The sequence below is a fragment of the Odontesthes bonariensis genome, chromosome 1, assembly GCF_027942865.1.
Source record: "Odontesthes bonariensis isolate fOdoBon6 chromosome 1, fOdoBon6.hap1, whole genome shotgun sequence".
Lineage (NCBI taxonomy): Eukaryota > Metazoa > Chordata > Actinopteri > Atheriniformes > Atherinopsidae > Odontesthes > Odontesthes bonariensis.
In genome coordinates this window covers 12,969,509-12,995,477 of record NC_134506.1, presented here as the reverse complement: position 1 = coordinate 12,995,477, position 25,969 = coordinate 12,969,509, and the positions used below count along the sequence as shown (strand labels likewise).

General features: G+C 40.8%; 2 protein-coding genes across 2 annotated transcripts in view; one reads left to right on the top strand and one right to left on the bottom strand.

The window, feature by feature from the left end:
• Positions 1 to 7,171: 7,171 nt before the first annotated feature.
• On the bottom strand, positions 7,172 to 8,730 carry LOC142384216 (relaxin-3 receptor 1-like). The gene has a single exon (XM_075470282.1). The coding sequence runs from the start codon at positions 8,695 to 8,697 to the stop codon at positions 7,552 to 7,554; it is 1,146 nt and encodes a 381-aa protein (XP_075326397.1). The 5' UTR covers positions 8,698 to 8,730; the 3' UTR covers positions 7,172 to 7,551.
• A 1,282-nt stretch (positions 8,731 to 10,012) lies between these two features.
• The window catches only part of adamts7 (a disintegrin-like and metallopeptidase (reprolysin type) with thrombospondin type 1 motif, 7), a 136,158-nt gene continuing 120,201 nt past the window's right edge, over positions 10,013 to 25,969 (top strand). Inside the window, exons 1-2 of the mRNA XM_075473394.1 lie at positions 10,013 to 10,396; positions 12,135 to 12,502. Of these exons, the coding sequence (XP_075329509.1) occupies positions 10,276 to 10,396; positions 12,135 to 12,502 (489 nt within the window). The 5' untranslated portion in view covers positions 10,013 to 10,275. The remainder of the gene's footprint in view (positions 10,397 to 12,134; positions 12,503 to 25,969) is intronic.

Genomic DNA, 25,969 nt, shown 5'->3' with positions numbered 1-25,969 from the left:
ATCTAGTTAATTATGTAGCTCTGTGCAGGTTTTATCAAAAGAAGAAAAGTAAAACGCTGCTTCAGCTCCATCAGGAGCCCAGGTTTGTTTTGACCTCGTTTGTTGTGAATTAGTTTGATCAAGCTGCATAAATAATATCAACTACTTAACTTCAGACAAACCTTCAAAGATTTTAAATCAGCAATTATTTTTTTACATAACTCAACCAGATATTTCATATTAAAGATAAACAAATTAACGGGGTCCCTAAATGTGAAAATGCTTCATAGTGCAGTACCAGTAGCCTAATGGACACCTTTTTCATTCTGGTCAACTTCTCACAATTAATGTTATCTAAAAGTCATTATAATGATTTTCGAAAAATGAATTGTGCCGGTGATCTATATATATATATGTATATATTCACTTAGTATTTTAGGTAGTGGCAGTGGTGTAGTCTACCTTTTTGAGGTGGGTATATTAGGGTGACCAACCGTCCCACGTAGCGCGTGCGCGTACAGCGTTCGAGGCCAAAATAGTCCGTCCCGCAAATTCAGAGTTTGTCCCGCATAATTGATTCTTGCTGGGGTTGTCACTTTCCCCGCGCCACCCAGATAGCGAAACGAGCGTTACTTGACATTTCAGAACAGCACAGTCGCCGCAGACTGTAGAGCTACAACAGATCCACACACGCGCGCACACACACACCCCTTGCAGTCGCATCTGACAGGCTGGCTGTTATCAAATATTTGTTGTTGCCATGACAATTGACTCAACGTTCGCAGTGATGATGAACGTCAATTCACGCGCCTCATCACTAGGCACTTCAGTCAGTCAGTTGGCGCGGCATACTTGGCTAGAACTAGTTGTGGATTGTGGTTTGTGGATAAAAAAAAAAAAAAACACAGGGGAAAATGGCAGTGTAGATGGTAGTGTGTGTCATTGAATGTTCAAAATATTGTTATCATTATTATTGTTATATATTACATCACCAATAACAGAGGAATCACTATATATATATATATATATATATATATATATATATATATAAAAAATTGATATACCATGTAAGGTAGTATGTGCTAGAAATGGGTAAACCACTAAGAGTCTGGCGGCGGGGCGGCGTCCCCCCTTGTCCCCCATAAACATACCCCTTGTCCCCCCTTTGGCTTATGAGCAGGTGGTCACCCTAGGTATACTGTATAGTTGGCCAGTCATTGGCCCGTGGTACCAAACTAGGGGTCGGGACTCGGGACCCCTCGGAACCAATAGTAGCCCCTTAATGCACGCCGTACCTCCAGTGGCGCGCTGTAATAGTCATTGAAAAGTAATAAGTACCATAGTACTACAATACTATGACATAACACAGTTCAGATGAAAAGCCCTCTAAAAGCTATGACAAAAAATAGGCCAATGTAAAGTTTCATTTTTAAGCATTTTCATCTATGACAATCAAAAATGTTACTATCAAGTAGGCCTACAGCAAGTCAAGCCCAAACAAAATGAAATGAACTGATTTTTAAATGTAGGCCTATAGAAATATAGCCTGTATTGTAAACTCATCACATGCACTAAAGGTTTTTGCATCTGACATTATATCGCAGTAACAGTGTAGTAGATAATGTAATTACCATTGCCTAAGTACAGATACATCTCCCCATCCATGCATACCATGGAGATAGCATGGTTCTGGCTAGTAAATAAAGTTTAGTTTATGATAGATAAATTACTTAATCCAGACAGCCACTGTACATATCATCATGTAGACCATATACAGACAGGTATGGCGATTAGGAGTTATTCCCAAAGAAGAATCCCAGATAAACAAACGTCTAGAATTTTAAACTAAGTAAGCAAACGTGGATCAGAGTAGCTAGCTTGCTAGTATTGAGAGAAGAACGAAAGCTAGATACAGCATGACTAGCCTGTGTTATTGCCGTGTTATGTCCACAAATTAAACAACCTAGAAGGGTAACTTGGTAGCAAAGTCTCATAAAAAGCGTGAATTATGTTTTTGACTCAACTTAACTTACTTTCGGAAACGTCAGGTCGGGCAACCTTATTAAAAAAGTTCCTAAGGTCTTGCTGTCCCTTGCGCCTGGCCATAATCCTCGTCGTCCCCAACTAAAAACCTGGAACGCTGCTGCTTTGTTTAACCTGGCAGCTCGCGGTCGGCTACCTAGCGAAATTCACTGGCATGTTTTCATCACGCATTGAGGCTTTTCAAATAATAATGATCATCATCATAATAATAATATATTGTAACGACCCAGAATGAGGGTAAAAGCACACGGACTGGCTTGTTTCCTCCTCTCCCTGTCAATCACTGGACCGCAGGTCATGTCACTCAGGTGTGGGCTGGTGATTGGGGGAGAGGAGTGGGCGTGGGCCAGTCTGTGTGCAGGTTTGGTGTTCTCCTGGGGCTGGTTGCGGAGCAGGACTGAGAGTCACCCGTGTTCTGCGATTGTACTGCTTGTAATAACTTAATAAAGTTATTAAAAGTTATCTCAGAGCCTCCGTGAAGTCATTACAATATGTTCACGAAAGTTAGACAACGTGTTAATAAATCACTACCATACCTGTCAACAGCCATGGAAAAGTGTGCCCTGGAAATGCAAACTCTCGGGTTGAGATGATGAGATGATAATTCCATAATCCGATCAGAATGGTGAGAACATGGAGAACATATCGTATCAGCCCATTCCAGATGTACAATGACTTTTCGTAGAAGCCTCGACTTTACAAAGTCCTTTCCTTAGCCACTAAGCACCTACGTACGCACCCCATGATAGATTTTTGTTTTGGCTGACAGCGAGACATAAAAAACGCGTCTGATTGGTTGGAGATTGACTGACTGCCGCAATTTCCGAATGAATGCAATTCTGAAGTGTTGTCGTTGTATTGTTAAATTATAACAAGGCTTCCATGAAAAGTGGTAGTTGATGTGCTATTCTAAATATTGAAAAACGAATTTTAGGTGGGTATACTGAGCATTTTAGGTGGGTATACGGAAATCCCCCAAAAAAAGAGGTGGGTATACGCCGTATACCTGCGTTCAACGTAGACTACACCACTGGGTAGTGGGTCACATCTACTAAATAAAGTCTTGCTTTTTCAGCGACCGTATTGGGCTACAAAGTGTCGCCAGAGGGTGGTGGTATAAAGCATGCTGCTCGTGGATGTAATTCAGTAGAAGAAGTAGTTATCATACCCGGGAAACAATCCTCCAGGACGAAAAAAAAACCTGTTGCAGTTACCTACATGAAATGGAGGGACTGAGTTCTTCCTCAGGAATCACTTCCAACTCTGGGGTTATGTGAGATATTGCATTACATCTGGGCAGTCTCGTGAACCATGTCATTCGAGTCTTTACGAGGTCAGACGCAATTTGCAAAGTTGTTAATGAGCCATTTTTGTGGAATACTGGTTGCATTAATATTTTCTTATTGACGTCCTATCGATGCGAATGAAAACTCGGCTGATTATACATCCACTGCTTGCATACAGTTAATGGGTCCAGCAACTATTTCTCTACAGCTCGCCTCTTTTGACATGAAGCTGTATGACATCCCATACTAGTGTAGCACCTGCAAATTTGGGATTAACCAGGCCTAGCTAAACCCACTGGTAAGGCCAATAACCATGAAGACAACAGTTAGAGAGTAAAACGTTTTTGCCCACTCAAGCAAAAAATCATAAAACGGCATTAAACTTTCGTTTGAAAAGACATGGAACTCACCGTGTGGTCAGTGGTGGACAGCGATAAATTGACCCGAAAATCGCAGCGAAATGTGCCTTCTAACAGTTGTTTTAGCATTTGGTGGACCTATTTTTCCGGACACCGTTGAATAGCAGCAGCAAGACATCCAGCGACATACAGCGCGCGGAGTAATACTAGTCAAACCAATACAAATCAATGAAGACGGACAATAATGGTAATATAACTTCTCTGGAAGCGTATTTCGCGGTGATTTTCGAGCCAACGTATCGCTGTCCACCACAGACCACACGTGAGTTTCATGTCTCTGCAAACGAAAGTTTAATGCCGTTTTATGATTGTTTGCTTGAGTGGTCATTGACTCAATGCAAAGGTGGGGGGGCTGCAGCAGTGGATATATCCACTTAGGTATACCTAAATGCTCCGTTCAGCACCAAATGTCCAAATGTCCAAATTGTTATCAGAACATCTCTAACTCATCCCAGAATACCCCCAAACAGGGCTTAATGTGCAAAATGGCGAACTAACACTTTAAGTGTCCATTTAATAGCAGTATGTTCTTGAAAAAAACTTTATGTATTAATGTTTATCCACCAGTAAGAGGTAGTGTTTGTCTTATGATCGCTCTAACTGCCTCACAGTTATTGGACTTTGTGATTGATATATTAGTTTGAACATCTGTAAAATTCGCCCGTAATCAAATTCATTAAATATGTGTGTCCTTTCCTTCACAGATACTATAGTCCTCAATTAATCAAATCTGTGGATATCTGTAGCTAGACAACTAAAACTGATTTTAATTAAAAAAATAAAATTTGGATTTAACAATAAATGGGTATTCAAGGAATTATTTAAATGCTATCAGTTCAGTGCAAGTGCATCTCGATATGAAAGTTTCAGTGTATGTAGCCAATTTGTTTAGTACTTTAAAGCTAGGTTTTGATAAAGAATCAAACTGACTGGTTTGGTGCTGGAATGCATTCTAATTCTCAGCTTTGCTGATTTATTTTCTGGTATCAAAAATGGGAGCTTTCCTTCAAACACAAGGGCACTCAGCAAACTGCTGATCAGAGCTGTTCAAAATTCTCAGGTACTGCTCAGGTTGTCCATGAAAACCAAACAAAACCTACAGGCAAATGCCAGTCACAATATGTAATTGCTACAAGCTTTTTTTTCAGTCCAAAACAAAAAAAACAAACCTAAAACAAATTAATTCATTAAATGAATTAAAGCAGGCTTACATGTGGTGAGGACATTTGTGTGGAAGACCAGTGACAGACATAATGCTAATATGGAATCATACTAATTTGTCTGTCGCAGCTCAAAATGTTATCAGGTATAACAGAAAAATGTAAAAAGAGGAAGGACAAGCAATGAAATAAGGGTAGGTGGTTAGTTCAAGAATATGTCAATAAAAGGTTCTGTGCTGTTTACCCATCACATTGACTTGATCCCTGACTGCAGTAAATCTGGATTAGTAGACTAGATATGTGCTGGCTGTCAATCCAAATAAATGACTTGACAGAAATATTTATACGAAAATAGAAACAAGGGTCGAGTCGAATAAAAATCAAACACAAATTGCTTGGTAAAATAAGCGTGAAGTAGAGCTTTCTTCCCTTTTAATATGTTCAGTGGCCACCATCTTGAGAAAAATTACCCACTTAAAATAATCAAAAGAGAAAGTCGGGATACAAGTCTTATTTTCAAATATTGCAAAAGGTTGTCAGCGTGCTCTCGTATCACTGAAAGAATACAGTAATGAAAATTCAAAAAGCCCTGCAGTTACTGAGGGCTGAGCTCAATTATTTTGAAGGTTGTGCATATATATATATATATATATATATATATATATTTATGTAAATGTGTGTGTGCCCACAAGATAGCTACAATATTAAAAATTAAAACCACTGACAGGTAATGTGAGTTATATTAATCATGTTCTTGTTCTGTACTGGGTACACCGGCTGGGGTCCTGAGTCCATGAGGGGGTGAAATGCACAATATTAGTTTGGTGGTTATTGTTGTGGCCGATTGGTTTACCCCTGTCATGTATATTGCTCCCTACAGTGGACAGTTATTCGGTGGCCATTGAAATTACTAATGTAAGTCAACCCATATTTGGCACACTCTGTAAAATTAGATCAATTTAAATTTTTATTTTCAATAAAAATGGACATGTCAGTAATATGCTCAAAGTGATAAATATAACAAAAAATAAAGCCTGAACATTACATGGCATACCCAGGGTGCATTACATGTGGCACGCTTTACTGTAGCAGGAAACAATCTTTTGATGTTTGTAAAGTGGAGGATAATCCTTCCTCTCTGTAATTCTATACAAGCGGGGCAGAGGACATAGCACTGCTCTGTTAACTATGGATGATATCTCATTGGGATTATAAATCATTTTATTTTTCTGTCAAACTTAATTTGGTAATTAATTTTTTAACAAGCAGTAACGGACCAAACATCAGAGTCAGAACTCCTTCACAGTGTGTATTTATAACCTGTGATGTGTGTTATTTTGGTCTTTTTTTTTTTTTTAAATCAGTACAGTTTTGAATGAAGTTTGATGCAGATTTTGCATGAAATCCACTAATCAGACACTGCTATACCTGCAAATCTCTGATGCACTACAGAGAAAGTATAGAAAATGACATTGGGTCAAAAGCCTGGATGTGTTGCTCCTGCTGAGGTATATTCATGTTCTTCATTGTGAAAGTTGTTTTTTTTTTGCGTGTGTGTTTGCATTATCTGTGCTCACTGTCTAAGCTAGGAGTGTTGCCACCTTGAGGAGACTGAAAAGCTCTTTGGGGAGTCTTTTGTCATTTTGAGCTGTTGAACTTTCTCAGTCTGACTGGACAGAAGATTACACTGAGGCTCACAATACAGACTGAACATACAGATTCATGCTGGTTATCACTTTAGGGAAGCGTGCAGTTTGGGCTTTTTGTGATCACACAGCATCGTAAACAGAACCTGCCCTGGAGAGCCAAAAAGGCTGCAGGGAGGCAAGGAAAGCCACATTAGGACACAAACCTGGCAGTGTTGCTCTTTTAGTCCACGCGATTTCAGCACATTTGGAATTAACATTTGAATCGGCATCTGCTCTCACCGGATGATAACAAAACTCCACTGCATTGCTACTGACATGAGAGAAACTGTGTAAAAGCTGTTTATTTGATGAATATGTGTATGATGCCCTTTATTGTAAATATATTAGTGACAGAACACAGCTTGCTCTTTACCTTCACAACACAGAAAGTATCCTAATTGTAGAGAAAGGTTTACTGCAGCATTACAAACATTACAAACTGTGATGACGGCAGGGTATCGAATTGATGTACTCTGCTGTGGGAAAGAAATCAACCACTGCAACCTTGGATGGAAAAAGCTATTTATTTACAGATGGGCTTTACATGAAGGACATGATGGGAAAACACTGCCAGTTTAACTAGATTAATAGTTGGTCATATTATAAAATCCCACATTGTGTTGACAGTCCATGCATTTTACTAATGTTCACTCTTCATCTGGTCGAGGATGTTGGTCCCCTGTGTCCCTATTTCTCTTTTCCCATATTTTTGTTGCTTTTCACAATGACATAAAGACAAAACACTTAGGGGAAACGAAATTAATTGGTTTCAGGAGTTTAACAAATGCCACAGTACAATTATCGTATACATAGTCCACCTCCTGATGAAAAAAACACTTGGTTTGAAATGAATCTGCACACTGTAGCCTTAAAATGTGCAGACTGAAGCAGTGGTGGGGACATTACGCACGAGAAATGACACCTACAAATGAACAAGCGGAACTAAACAGCAGCTTGTTTCCGCACCAAATTGAATTCAGCGGACATAAGGGGCCGTCCTGGAGCCCGATAAACCTTTACGGTCTATGATGGACAGCGTGTACTCTGCATTGTCCATAATCTGGAGAGGAACGACTCCCTGGGCTTCTCCCTGCGTTACAGAGCGCGTCACGCAGACTTTGCCGGAGGATGGAGTGGAGACTCTCCAGAACAAACTGCTCAGCATCTTCCTGATTTCTGGCCTCATCAGGCAGTAAAGCACCGGGTTCAAGCAGCTGTTTGTGTGCGCTAAACACACAGTAACCGGGAACACATAGGTGTGCACCATGTAGTATGCTGTGTCCCAGTTGACTGCATTGAATTTGACTAAGACACCCCAGAAGGTGATGGCATGGTTTGGCATCCAACAGAAGAAGAAAGACAAAACAACAATTGCGACAGATTTGGTGACTCGGGATCTGCGTTTCGGGTTGGTGCTGTCCATGCTCTTCCGCCTAACGAAGCGCAGGAGCATCAGATAGTTCACAGAAACTATCAGCATAGGGATGATAAAAGCTATCAGTATTTTCTGAATGTGGTAGAGCGCGAGCCAGTCGTGTCCCTCGGGAAACTTAAGGAGGCAAAGTTTTTCTCCAGCGACCACAGTCACGGTGGAGAAGATCGCTGTCGGAGCTGTGGCCAAGGTGGCGGCCACCCACAGCACCGCGCACACCCACTTCACACACCGTGACCTTCTGTACGCTTTTTTCTTTAGGGCTGTCGCGACAGACAGATAGCGGGTCACGCTCATACCAGTGAGGAAGAAGACGCTGGCGTACATGTTCATCACTGTCACCGAGAGGACAATTTTGCACATCGCGTCTCCAAACGGCCAGCTGAAGTCCAGCGCGGTGTCCACGGCCCAGAAGGGAAGAGTGAGCACGAACTGGAAGTCGGTCACTGCCAAGTTGATGATGAAAAAATTGATAGTGGACCTCTTTCGACCTTGTCGCAACCGCATGAGAAAAAAAACGAGCAGGTTTCCAACCAGACCCACCGCGCAAACTACAGAGTAGACCACAGATATGAATATCCTCAGGATGGGGCTGCCGTCTGCGCTCACATCGATGTCCTCGAAAGTAAACTTCTCATCGCCAGGCGAACTCAGGTTCAGCGCGCCGCTTTGGTTCATTATTTCATCCATCTTTAAAATCACACAACATGCGTTCTAAGTTACACCCCATGCGAGAGCGTTTGAGCTTTCTCTCCGCGCTCAGTGACCTGTCATCTTTATCGTACCTTCTGAATGACAGCTGATCTGGAATTCCAGCTTTTATACAGGTGTGTCGCTTCGCTGCTGAGCTGCGATTGGTCGAATGAGGGGAGAGAGAAACGCGTTTTCCCGTCATAGATACTGCCAGAAAGCATCATTGTTCCAGTAGCTAATCAGGATGGGTTCGTTTATTGTTTGAAATCCGTGAATTTATTTTTAACCCTCATATATAGTGTCTGCTCAATTGGCATATGACTGAGCGCACTGCGCACACGGGCATTACGCAAAACGAGTGTTTTATATGAAAAAAAAAGGCTTAAAATAAGCAAGAAACAAAACTCCACATGTTCGTTATTAGTGAGATGCGCGAAAATAAATGGTCTAAAAAGAAAAACAAGTTATATTCCAGTCAGTTATTTTGGCAGTGTTTTCTGGTTTGCAGAATTGGGACGACCTCCATCTTTGTCAGCAACAGAATGCATTCAAACACTTATAATAAGGCATTTCAAGGTGGGCTCTTTCCCCTTTGCTCTTCCGAGTAGTTGCGCAGTATTTGCATTTGTAGGGTAATTTCCCTGCGTCAGTTGTCCACAATGCTGTTATTCTCCCGCAAGGGGGGGCGCGAAGCTCAGACATAATGAGGAACAACGACAAAGAGAAAAAAGATTTATAAATCGATAAAACAACGATATAACATTTTGTAGCCTTGTGATTTTTTTTCCCCACGTTTTATTTTTACCTGAGCTATGCAAATGATTTTTCTATTATTATTGCACTAAAATAACATTTTATTTTAGTGTAAATGCAAATGTTAAGGGTGTGACTGTGAGTTTCATGGTTTCAGTCAGTTTACTTCACAACTTTATCGAACTTTTGTCCCAGTGTTCCCACTGAAAAATGCATTTATTATTTAGACATAAATGCCAAGATCACAACACATAAAGTTAACCCCCGGAACTGTGGTCCTTTCTCCGAATCCAAGTGAATGCAACAGTCTTGAAACTGGTCCTCATCTGACCCACCGAGAACCCGAAAGACCTCCGGTTTGGGGACTAACTGCCAGATGGCCTGTATCACCATATCCGATTTCTTGGAGTAGCGTTCCCCTTTAAGCTTTCAGCCCTACTGAGAGCCAGCCTATTGTCTTAAGTCCACCCATCTGTGGGGGTGGTTCTGCAAAAGTTTGCAGAGGAAAGTTTTAAGCTGTCACTGGTTGTCGGGAGGAGACTGATGGAGGACAGAGGGACCAAACACTCGTAAGCAAACATCAACACCAACTTACAAACGAGTCGAAATAAGAATGAGAAAGCAACAAAAACGCTCCGTGGAGGCGAACAATGATCAGGCCTAAGCTGGAGAAGTTTATTGGGACTGTCACAGTTTAAGCGCATGGTCGCAACAAAGCGAAAAAGTGCATCCATGTCAGATGGAATTAATTTGAATTGACAATCGGCGCGGTGTTGGATAGGCATTAAATGGTTCTTAGATCTGGGCAACCGTCCTGACAAAATGCCCCGTTCGAAGTGCGGTCTTCCCACCTCTGGACAAAGTGTCTCTCCCATCCACGTCTTCATCGCGCTTCTGATGGTCCTGGAAAGCTGCAAAACGTTGGAGTTGTCACATGAAGGAGGTTAGTGAGCCTGACACATTTACAACTTTTAAAGTCGCATATACCACCATGTCTTCTTGTACTTTGTTTCCGGGGTGCTCATTTACTCCGTGAGTGCATCTAATTAAGCTCAGTGAAGACCAGAGTCGGACCAGCGAGAGAGCATCTGACCTGTGTTTACAAAGTTTTGGGCTGGTCATAGCAATTAAGCTCATGATTATGCAGCCCGGTATGGTAGCTGGAAAGAGCTGCTTTCGAATGAATCACCAGAGGTTGAAGCCCCATCTATCCTCCCTTTCTGTAATGCCTTTGATTTCAAACAAAAAAGAAAAAAAGAAGCAGTGCAGTTCTGCAGCTCTGTGACTGACAATGACCTCTGGCCTCACCAGTGAGCAGCAGGAAACAGAGTTCCACTGTGGGAATTTACAGGATGCACTATTATCATTATTGTTGTTATGGCGCTGGCTCCCATTCTACTGCTAGATATATGAACCTCTTGTATGTTGGAGGAAACGCTCCCACGCGTCCTGTCCTTGCGCATTCGTCTTCCCAGTCACCCCATTAGTTTGTGGTTTGGATGTTAAAAGCCAAAGCTCTCCTGAGATCAGAGAATCGACAAGATGCCCGCATGCATGTCTTATCCCGTAGACATCAGCTGTATGCCCTTAAGGCAAACAGGCTATCAGGCATTCATACAGGGATGTGTTGCTGAAGGACCTCTCAGACAGTAACAATTTCAGGTTGTAAATGATGGAACAGGCATTCCAAAGTTTATTTATTTTAGACTTTTAAGAACTCCCAATAGAAAGGCACTGAAGCACAGGCTTCCTCCTGATGAGATATTTTTTATTTAATCTTATTTCGCCCACGTAATGAAAAGCCTATAATTGTATTTATTGCAGTCGTCACAGAAGTAAAATACAACCATTCAAAGACAGGAACCTGGCTCATTTTGCTAGTTTTTCTTCATATCTTGTGGCAGACAGTGACAGAGCATTTAGTGGTCCTACAGTTCTTTTCTGATAAAAATCATTTTCAATATGAAAGTCACCTTTTTCTCCTCTCATGGCAAATAACGGCTTGTTGACCCTCTGAAGTTGTCATCTAATTGAGAATGCAGACATCTGTCAAGGCCACATAGCCCCTTAGTATAATCTGGCGAATATTCAAGAAATCTGTTTAGTCAATGATGCATGCTGCAAGGTGATGATGGATGATACAATACATGCATAGGTAAGAGGTACTGCATAGGTAAGAGGTACTGCATAGGTAAGAGGTACTGCATAGGTAAGAGGGAACTGCATGTAAGGGGTACTGCATAGGTAAGTAGGTACTGCATGTAAGGGGTACTGCATAGGTAAGAGGTACTGCATAGGTAAGTAGGTACTGCATGTAAGGGGTACTGCATAGGTAAGTAGGTACTGCATGTAAGGGGTACTGCATAGGTAAGTAGGTACTGCATGTAAGGGGTACTGCATAGGTAAGTAGGTACTGCATGTAAGGGGTACTGCATAGGTAAGTAGGTACTGCATGTAAGGGGTACTGCATAGGTAAGTAGGTACTGCATGTGCATACATGGCAGCTATATAAGCTTAAAAATGACAGATAACACAGTCATATGGTTTTGTTTAGAGTTTCTCAACCACAAGTTTTTAGTTTACAACCTTCCAGCAACTTAATTGTTTAATCACCCCCCTCTTTCCCATGATTTATTAACCCATCCCTCTGACATCAACTTTTCCCACTATGACTTTCACAGAGAGATTTCTGCAGGATCTGCCTCATTTTGAAGTGGTTCACCCCATCAGAGTGGATGCCAGAGGTCACTTCCTTTCCAACTTCCTGTCTCACCAGGCTCGTCGTCTTCAGCGTCGGGAAGCCTCAGAGGAACCGGTGGACCTAGATCGTGTCTATTACCAATTTTTGCACGGCGGCCACAGTTTGCACTTTAACCTCACCCTCAATCCTAACCTGCTGGCTCCGGGCTTTGTGACAGAGAGGAGGTACGGTGGCCTGGATGGGGCTCGGATCCATCGTCCCGCAGCCTCCCAGTGCCATTTTTTAGGTGAAGTGTGGAATGAGACCACTGTTAAAGGCAGTGCAGCTATAAGTGCCTGTGATGGACTGGTGAGTAGATAAACTAATAATTTATTATTTCAAAGCTTGATGTTTATTTGGAGGTGTTTAAATGCATTTCAAGTTAATCAAATGTTTTGCACCACTCTGACTTTGAACTGAAGAACTTTTGTGCAGCTCGAGGATGTACAAAGCCTGACAAGTTTGTTGAAGTCACTAATTATCCCTCTTTAATCCTTAAATGGAGGGGCTGTTTTGTTTACATAGACCTGTAGACCCATCAAATACAAAGCAGAGAGAGCCATTTATTAAAATGATGTTTGATCTACAAATATTTGTATCGAGACACACCCACCTGGCCTTCAGCTCAGTGCGCTCCACGACAGGAGCACGGGTGCTTTGATGCGTATATGTGTGCTCCAATTATGATTGGCAGTCCAGCCACGGCATGAAAGTCCCTCTTAATTTGTACTTGTTGGACAGCGGTGTATGGGAATTTGATGTACCATGGGGGATAAACTGATGAGAGCTTTGATGACCAAGGGGAGTGCACGACTCACAGAGGACTGGGACACCCCCGATCTGTCTCCAATCTCCCTCTGAAAGGTTCCAGTGGCCAAAAATCCAAGAGTGGTGAGGACCTGGACGTGTGGTGGAATTGGGTTTGATCGGCGTGTTTCTCTCTGGAGTTGTGCCTCTAGCAAGCTGCATATTTGCAGCAGCACAGTCCTTGGCAATCTTAATCGCGATGTCAGCCATTCGTCTGTCTCCACATGGATATCTACAGTCTCTTCCAAGAGCCTGACGCGCTAAGGCATCCAAAAGTAACAAGTCAGCCGCTGGTTACGCTTCCCATTGACCTTGTTGTATACAGATTCAAATTAACCTTCAATTAGTGCATAATTTAAGTTAAGCAGAATAATGTCAGCATCATTATGGGGTATAATGTATATATTTATTTATGTTTGCTTCAAAGTAATTAAATATACAATCCATTAGTCAATTGATTGGAACAACAGCCGACTATTTTACGAAACTCCTACAACAGCTCTGGATCACTCGTAAATTCTGTTGGTACCCGAAAGAAAACGTAAAATACGAAAAGATTGTTGAATGCACAAATTGTATTAAATCACTCGTACGGACGATTTAAGAACAAATCTGTGCGTACGAACGGTTCTTGCATGAGGCCCATTGTGTCTCTTAGAACAAACATAAGATTCCTTGCAGACTCAGAACTAACAGACACACCATTGAGCACAAAAGCAGGACAACTCTCTTTACACTTTTACAGTTATAACAGTAATAAGGCTCCATACCCATACTCCATTTACCATTGGAAAAAGACCTAGAATTTACCTGAAACTCTCTGCCTCCATCTGACCGTTGCTCTCTGTCCAAGCTTAGCTCTATTCTCAAAAATATTTTCTTCTGATGACACCTTAATGAAACATTTTAATTCAAACTTCACTCCTAAAGACCTGATCAAGCTGCCTTTGATATCTTAGGCCACTGAAAAATGATCAGACGTTGTTTTATCTGCTATGTAAGCTGACCTGACTGCGAAACAAATGCACATAAACGCACACAGGAGAGGGACATGTCTCCCTCCCTGCGATTTCCACCCATGGTCTTGTTCTCTTAGCTGTCTACCAAAACATATTACAGTTCTGAAATAACTATGTAATTAAAAAAAAAAATCATATTCAAATTTGAGGATAGGTTGAAAAATTAGATCTCTTTAATATGTAGAACTCCCTTTCTCAGATGGGATTGCATAAATTATTAGAACCATCAAAGAAGGTTCACATTTGATTAATTAAGTAATTTCTTTATTCTTTTAGAGAATACTCTATAGAATACAGGGCCTGTGAACATCACAAGAGTAATTTAGCTGCAGCTGCTGTTTGCTTGTGGATTTCTCTGCCTTTAGTTTTGTCTCAGCAAGTGAAATGCAGCTTGATTGGGGTCATTTCAGGGGATTGACTCCACTATAGAATATTCCACTTCTATACCTTCAAAAGCTGGCTCATTGTCTGTTTGTAATGTGAATCACTGTTCACTTTGCTGCATTGGCCTGTACCTGAGCGGACTTCAAAATTCATCAAACTACTCCTTGTTTCACCTCATTTTTGTATATTTTTGACCCATTGGTATGCTTCAGATCATGAGCTATTCCAAAATGTGTCCATATTTTTTCTTCCTCTCTTTCTGTAACAGGTTGATCTTAGTTTTTGTGTTTCTATCTTTTTAAAAGGGTAGAATATGATCTTAGAAAGCTGTGTGTTGCCCTTGAGCAGCAGCAACTCGGACCAAAACAAACGCAGCCAAAAGTGAAACCTAATGTGCTGTGTTTGAAAACTTCTTTTAGCTATGCCTAAAATAAATCCGACCAGTTTGGACTCTGGTCACATCCCTCTCTAATGTACCCTTTTTAGGCTTATGAATGTTTTATACCTTGTAGTGAACCCTCTGTGCTGCCATGAGGTCTTCTCTTTATGTTAGACTTAAACTAGATTTAGGCAAATCTATCTCCTGGAGAGTATTCTTAAACTGGCTGCATGTTCTGAAAGCTGTTGTTCCACCACTGTTGTTTTCTTGGACCCCAAAGCCTTCAGGATCCTTAACCAGTGTGTTCTTGTTGCCCCAGAGTATGCCAACTGTTGGTTTGGCCGCTCCTGATCTTTCTGCTATCTTGGATTGAACTGCATTGAATTTGCAGACTAAGAATAACTTGCCTTACTTGCATTGAGAGTTCTTTGACAGCAGCTTATTAAAGCAAGGGCCTCCTGAGTACTTGCAGGGTGCTCCACATCATTGAGTAACTTTTGACATTTGACATGTCATGAAGATGTGTGATCGTGGGTGTGGTAAGCAGCAAATTCACTACCCTGGCATCAGTAAAGCTGCCTGACTCTGAATCAGCTGTGGACCTTTTTACCTATCCTGTTTTAATCAGTATTGATTGACAGCTGCAAGTTCTAAACCCGTCTGCCAGTTTGGATGTGAGCGCCCTCAAACTGAAGCAGTCTGCACTTTAAATCCATATTCATGATAAAAACTGCAGCTTCAATTTGTTTTGTTAAAAACCTCAAATGAACTGATGTTGTGACTGTCTCTGTATGTTTCCAAACCCACCTGTATAAACTTTTTGGAGCTTAGTGTCACTGTACATATTGCACGCTTATTTTTGTCATTTTCATCAGATGAACTTGGACATTTAAAAATGCATCTGAGAAGTCTTCTGTGGGGACCTCAGTTATGGTTTACAGATAAGTTTTGCTAGCAGTAGAGCATCTGAAAAGCATCTGTGTGTATATATATATATATATATATGGGCTGTCAAAATTAACGCGTTAATAACGATTAGTGTAGACATGTTCTGTGAATATGACCGTCGGTCTGCCCTGTAGTGAAGGAAATCAAGACGGGATGTAGTCTAATCTTGTGGATAACAAGGTAAAATGGATGAAGAAAAGTTTTTTTTTTTTTAATGGAAAATTCATCTTAAAACCCTGCCAGATGGTTCTCTCGACAAGACCAAAGTTGTTTGCTGTTACTTTCAATATTGTCATGGGACTATGTTTTAGATCATGTTTGGGTTTTAGATCATGTTTTTAGTTTAGTTCTTAGTTAGATCATCACCATCATCCATGCCATGCCACGCCACGCCACAGTTAAAGGTGGGGTAGGGGATCTTTTTCTGGAACATTTTTTTTACATATTGCTTGAAATACTCTTCACACCCCTATTGCAACCAATTAATTAAAAGTTTAGACACAAATATGAAAAGTTTTAGTGGCCTCTAGAACGTACAATCTAGGAAAAACACTATCCAATCATACTGAACGGACCGTTCACAATGATTGGATTCTGATGCCGTCTATCAAACTGCAACCTGCTCCTCCCTCCCCCTCCTTCCCCCTGTGCGCGTACCCTGCTCCGTGAACGAATTACGTGTCCAGAAGCTTGGCAGGAAGCTAAACTAGAGCCAGCTTGGCTAGCACCTAGCAGTATTAAACGTATAGTTATCATATACTAAATACTAAATAAGGCATTGATCGATGCTTGCTGTCAGAACACATGGGTGGTGCAGAGATCCTCACTCCCTCTCTCTAAAGGCACTAAGTAGTTGCAGTGGAGACGCCTGGACAGCTCTTACTGCGGCACGGTTAGACACAACTACAATGTAGAAGATTATTTTCTTAAAGTGGAAATGTTACACCTGTGAAAGAATGTGGTATTAAGGTAAATTTGCCCTTCTGCTGTTGCTTTAGTTTTCCATGATAAGCTTTTAGCATATTGAGCGCACAAGAATGTTCTGAAAAGTATTTGTCAGGACAATTCTTTTTGAATTGTTGCAGAAATAAATTGAATATGCATTTGCATAAAGCAAGCACATGTGTCTGCTCCTATGTTGATAAGAGTGTTGGAAAAATCCATGTAAGGTGCATTGAGATCAAATATTAAAAGTGATTATTTAGAGAATAATCAAGATATATATATATATAGGCAGAGGTATGTTTTCTCATCTGTCTCTTTGTCTGCCAGCAAGATCAGATGAAAAATGACCACACCAAGATTTCATAAAACTAGAGATGGGGAGAGATGAGCACAATCTGAACCTGTGAAAGGTTTGTGGAGCTAGGGGCTATGGCCTTGGTGGGGAACTTTTAGTTAGAGGTGTATGCGCATAAAGGAAAAGTTTTCATAGATCTAATTGAAAATGTAGAAATAATTTGCTATCAGAGATGGGAGAAAGGATTATCACAATGCTGATTTTAAAATTTCTCCACATTGGAGTTGGCATCGGACTATGGAAACGCTCACTCACCTTCTGTCTTCTTTTTATGAAATATGCAAATGGACAGACTATTCCAATTACACCACAATTCTTAATTTTGTGATCATGACCTGTGATTATTCATGAACTGCCTGGAAAAAAAAACATTCTACTTTTAGAGGTTTATTCAAAGTCTTACTTGGTAAAAACTTGTTTTCTACCTACTATACATTTTTGTGTTATAACTCCAAAAAATAGTGCAAATACATATCATTAAAAGTTTAATTCAATGGTTTGCAGGGTTTCATTAACCAATATTTTACTAGAACATAGAAAATGCATCAAATATTAAAAGTGAGACATTTTACTATGTCAAGAAATATATTAATTCATCTTGAATTTGATGGCAGCAGCATATTACAAAAATGTTGGGACAAGGCCGTGTTTACCATGGGGTAGCAGTGGTAAACATCCTCACTGCTACACTGTGGTAAATATGGACCAGATGCTGGACCTTTGGGAGAGAAATGTTGTCCCAGTATTGTCTGATGTTGGATTCTAGCCGCTCAACAATCTCTTGATTGTAATATTTTGTCCTTCATGATGCACAAAATGTTGTCAATTGGTGAATGGTGTGGGCTGCAGGCGGGCCAGTCCACCACCTGGACTCCTTAACTACGAAGCCATGATGTTACAAATGAGCTTTGGCCCAGAGGAGAGGACAGCATTTCTGGATCATGTTCACATGTGGCTTTTTCTTTGGATGATGGAGCTTTAACCTGCATGCGTGGATGACATTGATTTCTGGAAGTGTTCTGGAGCCCATGCAGTGATTTCCATGACATGTTTTTTAATGAAGTGCTGACTGAGGGCCTAAAGATTACGGACATCCAGTACTGATTAGTGACTTTGAATCTTTGCACTGATGGATGTCTCCAGGTTCTCTGAATCTTTTCATATGAAATGTAGTGATGCAATATTCCAAGTCTTAACATAATTGTAAAATTGCTCCACAAATTGTAGATGCATTATTGCAGATTGCCGAACCTCTGCTATCTTTATTTCTGAGAGACTCTGCCTCTCGAAGGTGGTTTTTTAATACCCAGTCATGTTACTGACCATTATTCATTTTGATACTACCTACTTTCCTAGACTTTTTTTTTTTTTTTTTTTTTTTTTTTTTTTTTTTTTTTTTTTTGCTCTTATCCCAAATTTTTGGACATTTTGCTGCAAATTCCAATTCAAGATGAGCTCATATTTTACATGAAATAGTAAAATGTCTCACATTCAGCACTTGGTATTCACCTTTCTATTGTGCATGAAATAACGGCTTACGAGATTTACAAATAATTGCATTACATATGATAATTCTGGGGCTGCACGGTGGTGTGGTGGTTAGCACCGTCACCTAACAGCAAGAGGGTTCCAGGTTCAATTCCCAGCTGGGGTTTTTCTGTGTGGAGTTTGCATGTTCTCCCCGTGTATGTGTGGGTTCTCTCCAGGTACTCCGGCTTCCTCCCACCGTCCAAAAAAAAAAAAAGCATGTTAGGTTAATTGGCATCTCTAAAATTGTCCTTAGGAGTGAGTGTGAGCATGTGTGGTTGTTTGTCTCGTGTGGCCCTGTGATGGACTAGCTGCCTGTCCAGGGTGTACCCTGCCTCTCGCCCATTGACCACTGGGATAGACCCGCGACCCGACTGATGGATTCAGCGGGTATGGATGATAATTCTGACTTTTTAAGAATTTTATAGGTTATGTGTTTTTAACAATTTCTTTATTTTGAAAGGGGAGTGTCTTTTTTGTTGTCAGATATAAACTAGAAGCTACTCCGTATATTATACAAGACATTTCACAAATGTTGTTTTCTATATCAAAAGCTGAATTCCAACTGTCTTCCTCGGTTGGATCCTGGTGCTGTTTACAGAACAACAGTATAAAGGGCAAAACAAAAGCTTAAATGAGCTTTGATCTTTGTTCTTCCTATATTTACCATCTGTCTCTTGTGTACAATTCATCACTTGAAACTAAAATACGCCCACAATAGTCTTCAAAGAAAATGGCAGATGTGTGGGCACTTCAGTGGTATGAAGCAGCTGGTTGTATTATATCTCACATTAAGTTGAGTAGCGTGTTCAGCTCAAGTCTGAATATAGAGGGATCTCCTTGTTTGTTTTTGATTTGTAAAATTAAAATTCTACTTTAAGTTGAATGGTCACTTGAAATGAAGTGTATTAATCACCAAGATGTCTCCATTACAAGTGGCAGGATGAGTTTTTAGGTGACAGCAGATTTCCTAGAGAGCAGCACCACTTACAAACATGACACCTTCAAACTAAAAACTAAAGAGTTGAGAAACCTGTATGGGAAAATCCTTCCACAACCGGTGACATCCTTTTTTCTACTTTTTCTTCTGCAGATTGCATATAATGCTACAGTTTGTGTTATTTATGCAGATGTGGCCCCAAAGACCAGTAAAAAGACTTTTATATGTAAAACTTTCTCAGTTTACCACATGCATAGAATTCTTAACCAATTTAATATTGATTGCATATTTTGCTTTGAGGAAAAATCTTTGTGCTTGAAGTGGACCAAATGCCCTATGAGACGCATTGAGGTTTTTGTGTGGAGGGGGGAAAAAACAGAAAGGTCAAGCCTGATTAGAGTTTTATTGAATGATGGACTCAGACAATCAACTTTAAGTGGACTAACAATGCCGTAATTAAACTGCTGTCTATTAGTATTCTTTTAAAGTGTTTTTTGTTTCCCTCTCGACTAAAGAGTTTGCTCTATAACTGCAAAAAGAGACATTTTGTGATGATCACAGTTGTAATACACCAGATACGGCTTCTTTTGTGTAGTTCAGGTCCATTAACCAGCTGATCTAACCTCAATTGTTTGAAGTTTGTAGCAGGTGAGAAACGCTACCATTCAACCTAGATTACTTTTTCTGTTATTGTCATGAGGTTTGAATCTTACACACAAAATGCACACCGCTTTGAAGATCGAAGCTGGGTGGATTTACGGAAATCTTTAAGTAATGCCACATATTCTCAATCACAATGAGGTTTGGGCTTTGACTTGGCCATATATGTTTCCCTACCATTGAAATGTTGCTGTGTCCATAGAACTGCAGCAAATGATTATTCAGGTAATCAAGTATTCTCTGGATGAACTCATTCATTAATTGAGTTATCAGATAAGAAATTATTTTGCCTTGTTAAAGACCAATAACTATTGAAAATAGGAAAAAGACTGGTTTCTTTTCCAGAAAATGAAACAAACTTAGGGATTGAACTGCATGTTAAAAGAACAGTTAATGTCACTGAATTCCAAAGAAAGCCTCACTGCACGAAAAGAGGGATTTGTGTCACTGTGGACGGCAGTGAACTTCCGCGAATTTGCCTAATTTTCGGACGCACCCGGGCGCTTGCAGGCAGACAAACTTTAAGTTTGTTGAGCGAGAAAATCGTCGGAAACGAACCCGACTCGCGGCGGGCTCTCACAGCGGGGTGCTAATGGCCCAGCGATTAGCACCCCGCTGTGAGAGTGCCTGGACCTCTCACTGGCCTCGCTGGTATTGGACAAAAAAGGCACGTGATTACATAAAAAAGCTCCTGTAAAGCTGTCCGCCCATTGGCCAATAAGGTTAATATATGCATACTTTATATGGGCATATCATTCAGTAATTATGATTAATAATTGTGATTATGATTACTAATATTCCTGGGATGTTTGTGTACTTCATATATTCACGTCATTCTTATAAGCTGCACTATGACTAGGCTAATGCAGGCATGAATGACGTGATTCTATTGAGAATGAAAAAGAAAACTTTTTTTTTTTTTTTTAAAGCGCTTTTATTGCCACACCACACAATGTACATAGCTTACATTGTAATAAGAACCATGTTGATAATAAAGAATTGAAAACTATATACACACACTGCTGTAGCCTACAATATACACAATAAGTCTAAACGCCGCCGTTTGGAATCCGCATTCTTCGCATTACTCCGGTCCCTGCAGAGTCTGCGGAGTTGTCAGACGTCCTCATCCTGGATCAGAAGCTGGCTTCTGGGAGCTGTTGGAATAACCAATAAATAATCCATGCACAGCATATTGACAACTTGTCTATAAAGTAACAAAAGTCATATTGACAGCGTATATGTTCTTACTCTCTTTTACTCTTCTGTGGTGAGACTGTGAGTATTTCGGGTTGGCTTCAAGACGCGCCTGTAGCACAGCACACAGGTCCGTCACGCAGCTAAAAACAAACAAACAAGAGGAATGAATAAAGTGACCAGTGCTTAAAAGTATCAGTGCCAGCCGTGGTAAAAGTCAGCGCCGCTCACCCTCGATAGTGTCCCCGTCTGCCTCTCTGAAGTTCGGACTGTTTGACACCGCCTCCTTCAAGCGACTCGTTACATCCATATTGTGAGGTGACAGTAGCCTGTAAAAACAACAGGCCTATGGTTAATAAAAAAAACTGCATTAACGTAACATCGGGTCCAACTCAACTAGATATTGGGAGAACATTCACTTATTCTTACCCTTGACCTGGATTATAATGCCACGGTGAGTTATGCAGGCGGCGAACTGCTTCCTATAAATTGAAAACACGAAATTCATTTTTTTAAATAAAGCAACTCACACTGGTTTTCACGTGATGGACACAATTAAGTTGAGTTTAGCCTAAAGCCACAGTCAACAACCTACTCTTACCGCGTTTTTCGGATTCTGAATCCGCCTTCTCTTGCGCTCTTCAACTTCTCTGGAATGTAACTTCAGTCCGTTCTCGACGGCCATCTTACCTCCAACCTAGCGAATCTCTGGTCGATTCCCTCCAGAACCCTCTCCACGACCGTATCCACAGTGCTGGCCACCATACGAGACATCCCGGTCATAGCATTCAACAAGACTTTCATTTTATCTGCCTGTAAGCAAGTGAGTAAGTAAGTTTAATATACAGCACATTTAAAATCAGCGAGAACTGTCCCAAGTGCTGTACAGTGTCAACAAGACTAAAATTAAACAATCAAATGGTCATGTGCAAGTAGAAAAAAACACACAAACCTGTATACCCGCAGAGAGTTGCTGGGGAGTTGAAAGCTAGTCGTCTTCCAGCCACAAACCAGGGCAGTTTTCACAGTACGGGACTCTGTCTGCCTTTCTGTCTGTCTTTCTGCCGCCAGATCTGCTCCTTAAACTTTTTGTTTACACTGCACGACGCAATGTTTCTCATACATGATTGAACGAGAGCTTATGCGAGCCGTTAAGCTCCACCAATCATATGCGTATACGTCATTACACGGAATACTCGCGAGACAACCTCCCGTCCTTTTGCTATTTAATGTTGTCTGACCACAGCTGGCAATTTGCACTGTTTTGACACAAAAATGGACTCTGCAAGGACAAAGAAAAGACCTCGGCGATATTGTGACCATTGTGACACCGAATTAAGCCATACACAATAAAACACTGAGCGCACTACTGCATATTATGTATACAGGCCAGATTTCTATATTTTTATTTCTATATTTCTATTTTATTTAAGAAACCTTTTAGAATATTGCTGTTGCATGCTTATTTTATCTTTATCTTATCTTTATTATTATACATCCAGTGCGGGCAACAAAGAAAATAATTTCATTGTTCAGGGAAACACGTTTCTAACTGCACATATGACAATAAACCTTTGAATCCTTGAATCCTTGAATTTTGCCCACAAAAAGCGGTTACAAAAGAGGTGTTTGGGAGAAAAAAAAACAGATATGCATCACCTGTCACCAGCAGACAGCGTGCACCTCTTCTTTTTCAAGACAACACAGCAACAAACTTGGCTGGAGTTGGAGGTGATAGTGATGAACGTGTAGAAACAGGCCTGCCCACCCCCCACCTCACCTCACCCCACCCCACTTGAAAATGACTGTGGCAGCTCCTGACCTGATCACTGGCATTTACATATTAAAGGCTCTCCTAAGTAGGGGAGGGGAGGGGGGCATGGGGGAGCAGTTGCCAGGTCAATTTGCGACAATTTGGGCCAAGTTTTCACTTTTACCACCGCAAATGCAGGGGCTCAACGTATGCGGACATGTAAGGGGCCACATACATCCGCAAATCCCTCTTTTCATGCAGTGCCTCTTTCTTAAAATCCTTTTTTTTTGTTTTTCTTATCAGACAAACATGTGTGTTTTGATTCTGGTTGTAGTTTAATGTAGCATGACATTAGTTAGCATGTAGCATAATATTAGTTCATATCAACATCTCAGCGAATGAAGCTGCTCCGATGGGTAATGGGAGATGAGGAAAATACAACAGAGAGCTTCTTTTCTTTATCTCTGACGGTTAACTGATGTTAGCAGAGCAGTTCTGATGGCGTTTAAGTGAAATTTAAGCACTATTGGTCCAACACAATAAACGCAAGTTTAAAAAATAAACTGGACAGAAATGTCAAAGTTTCTATACCGCCCAGTCCAAACCTAAGCTAACATGTTCTTTGCTAGCGTTCATCTCAACAAACTAAAATACTAAAATACTGATACAGTTTTTCTTTTGTTTGTACCGCTCTGCTTCGTGGACTGGATGTGGAAATTGAGTGTTTACCGCTGAGATGCTGTATTCTTGACATCGGGCTGTTGTGATAAGTTAATTTGGTTTTACATTGGACGCTGTACAGTGTTTTTGGTTTTCTTTTGTTTTAAATGATCCCAAACTTTTTTTCCTTTTTTTCTGATTTAGCTCTTTATTGATATCTCAGGGGGCGGTGGCTAATGCACTGTTGCCTCACAGCAAGAGGGTTCCTGTTTTCAATCCCTGCTGGGGCCTTTCTTTGTGGAGTTTGCATGTTCTCCCCGTGTATGCGTGGGTTCTCTGCGGATACTCTGGCTGAATCCCACCGTCCAAAAACATGCATGTTAGGTTAATTGGTGACTCTAAATTGACCCTAGGAGTGAGAGTGAGTATGCGTGGTTGTTTGTCTGTGTGGACCTGTGATGGACATGTGACCCAGGGTGTACCCTGCCTCTCACCCATTGACATCTGGGATAGGCTCAAGCCCTCCCCTGTGACCCTGAATTGGATTAAACAAGTATAGAAAATGGATGGATGTTTTCTCTGGTTTCACTATCGCAATATCAAATCACGCCTGCTACAAACATAACGCCGCGCATTGGCAGATTGTGTGATTGTAATAATAATCCATGTGAAAACAGTGACCACTGAGTAAAAATTATTTGTGTGGAATAACATTTTTTTTTAATCAACTTATTTGAGTTACTCAAGGAATTGTTTCACCCCTTTTATCTGTGTGCTCAGGTTGTTTTCTGTCCCAGTGCCAATTCTCTGGAAGAATTAATCCGGTTTTCCTCAAGACTTTGCCTGTATTTAAAGGGACACCATCCATCAGTTCTCCAGTTCTGATCAATTTCCCACCCACTACCAGTGAAAAACATCCCCGCATAATGATTGCTACCACCTTGCTTTGCTGTGGGGATGTGTTCTCAAGTATGGAAAAAAGATACTAATCGACCCATTAATACTTAAATGTAGTATCTAAACAGACATTCATTTGCAACAACATCGATACCAGTTTCACCGTATTTGCCGCCTACATTGACAAACAATTTATTCCCACAGGACCTGCAGACACACACACAACACAACCCCTCCCCTCACAAGTAGCTGGACTGGTAAGACCTTCAGTGCAGACAGTTCAGTTGATTGAATGAAACAAGTCAGCTGTGCTGTTGCAGGGTTCGAACAAAAACCTGCACCAACACAGCCCTTTCTACTTTTTAGTTTAGCTTACAGCTGAATTTTATTTAATTTATTTATTTATTATTTTATATATATATATATAATTGTATTTGTTTGTTTAATAATTCTTTTTTGTTTGTCTGTTTTGTTTTAGTTTACTTTTATCTATTCATCCATTATTTAAATTAATCATTTATTTATTTATTTAATTATTTTATTATATACTTATTTATCCAGTGTTTTTCCTCATGGGGATCTTCCACACCGGGGACTATGCCCACTCGGTCTGTGGGGTCATTGCTGTGGGGATCGCCCTGGTTGGGGGTGGCTGGGGGATCCTGCACTGCAGCCCTGGCTGTGGTGTGGATGCCGGCCTGCCCTGATCTGGGCAGTTCCCCGTGGTGGCGGCCTGTGTGGTCATTGGTGGGCTGGCTCCCGGTTTGGACAGATCTCCAAGATACCGTTTCCTCACTTCAGCGTCAAGCCAGATTTTAATGTTGATTGTTGTTGATATTGATGTTGCTCATGTTGGGGGTGGTGGGGGGGTAGTATGTGTGCAGTGTGGTTGTCGGTGTGATGTTGTGTGTGAGTTTATGCATGAATTGATTTGATTATTGATTTTATTATGTAAAGCACTTTGTGTTGCTTTTTTTTAGTATGAAAGGTGCTATATAAATAAAGTTTGATTTGATTTGATTTCATGGACCAGTTTGACACCCCTGTTCTAAGGGCTTTAAATGTTAGAAAATTGTGAAATCATTTTTATCATTTGGGGAGACAACTCTTTGTCTGTGTTTAGCAAACAGTCCACACACCCCTCCGTGTGCACAGATCCACCAAATAGATATGCATGGAAGCGAGTCTTGCAGAATTGCTCTGGAACTCACTCCCACCAGACATCCACAACATTGACTCTTTACCCTTCTTTAAATCAAAACTCAAAACCCATGTGTTTCAAACTGCATTCTCACTCTAGCCTCT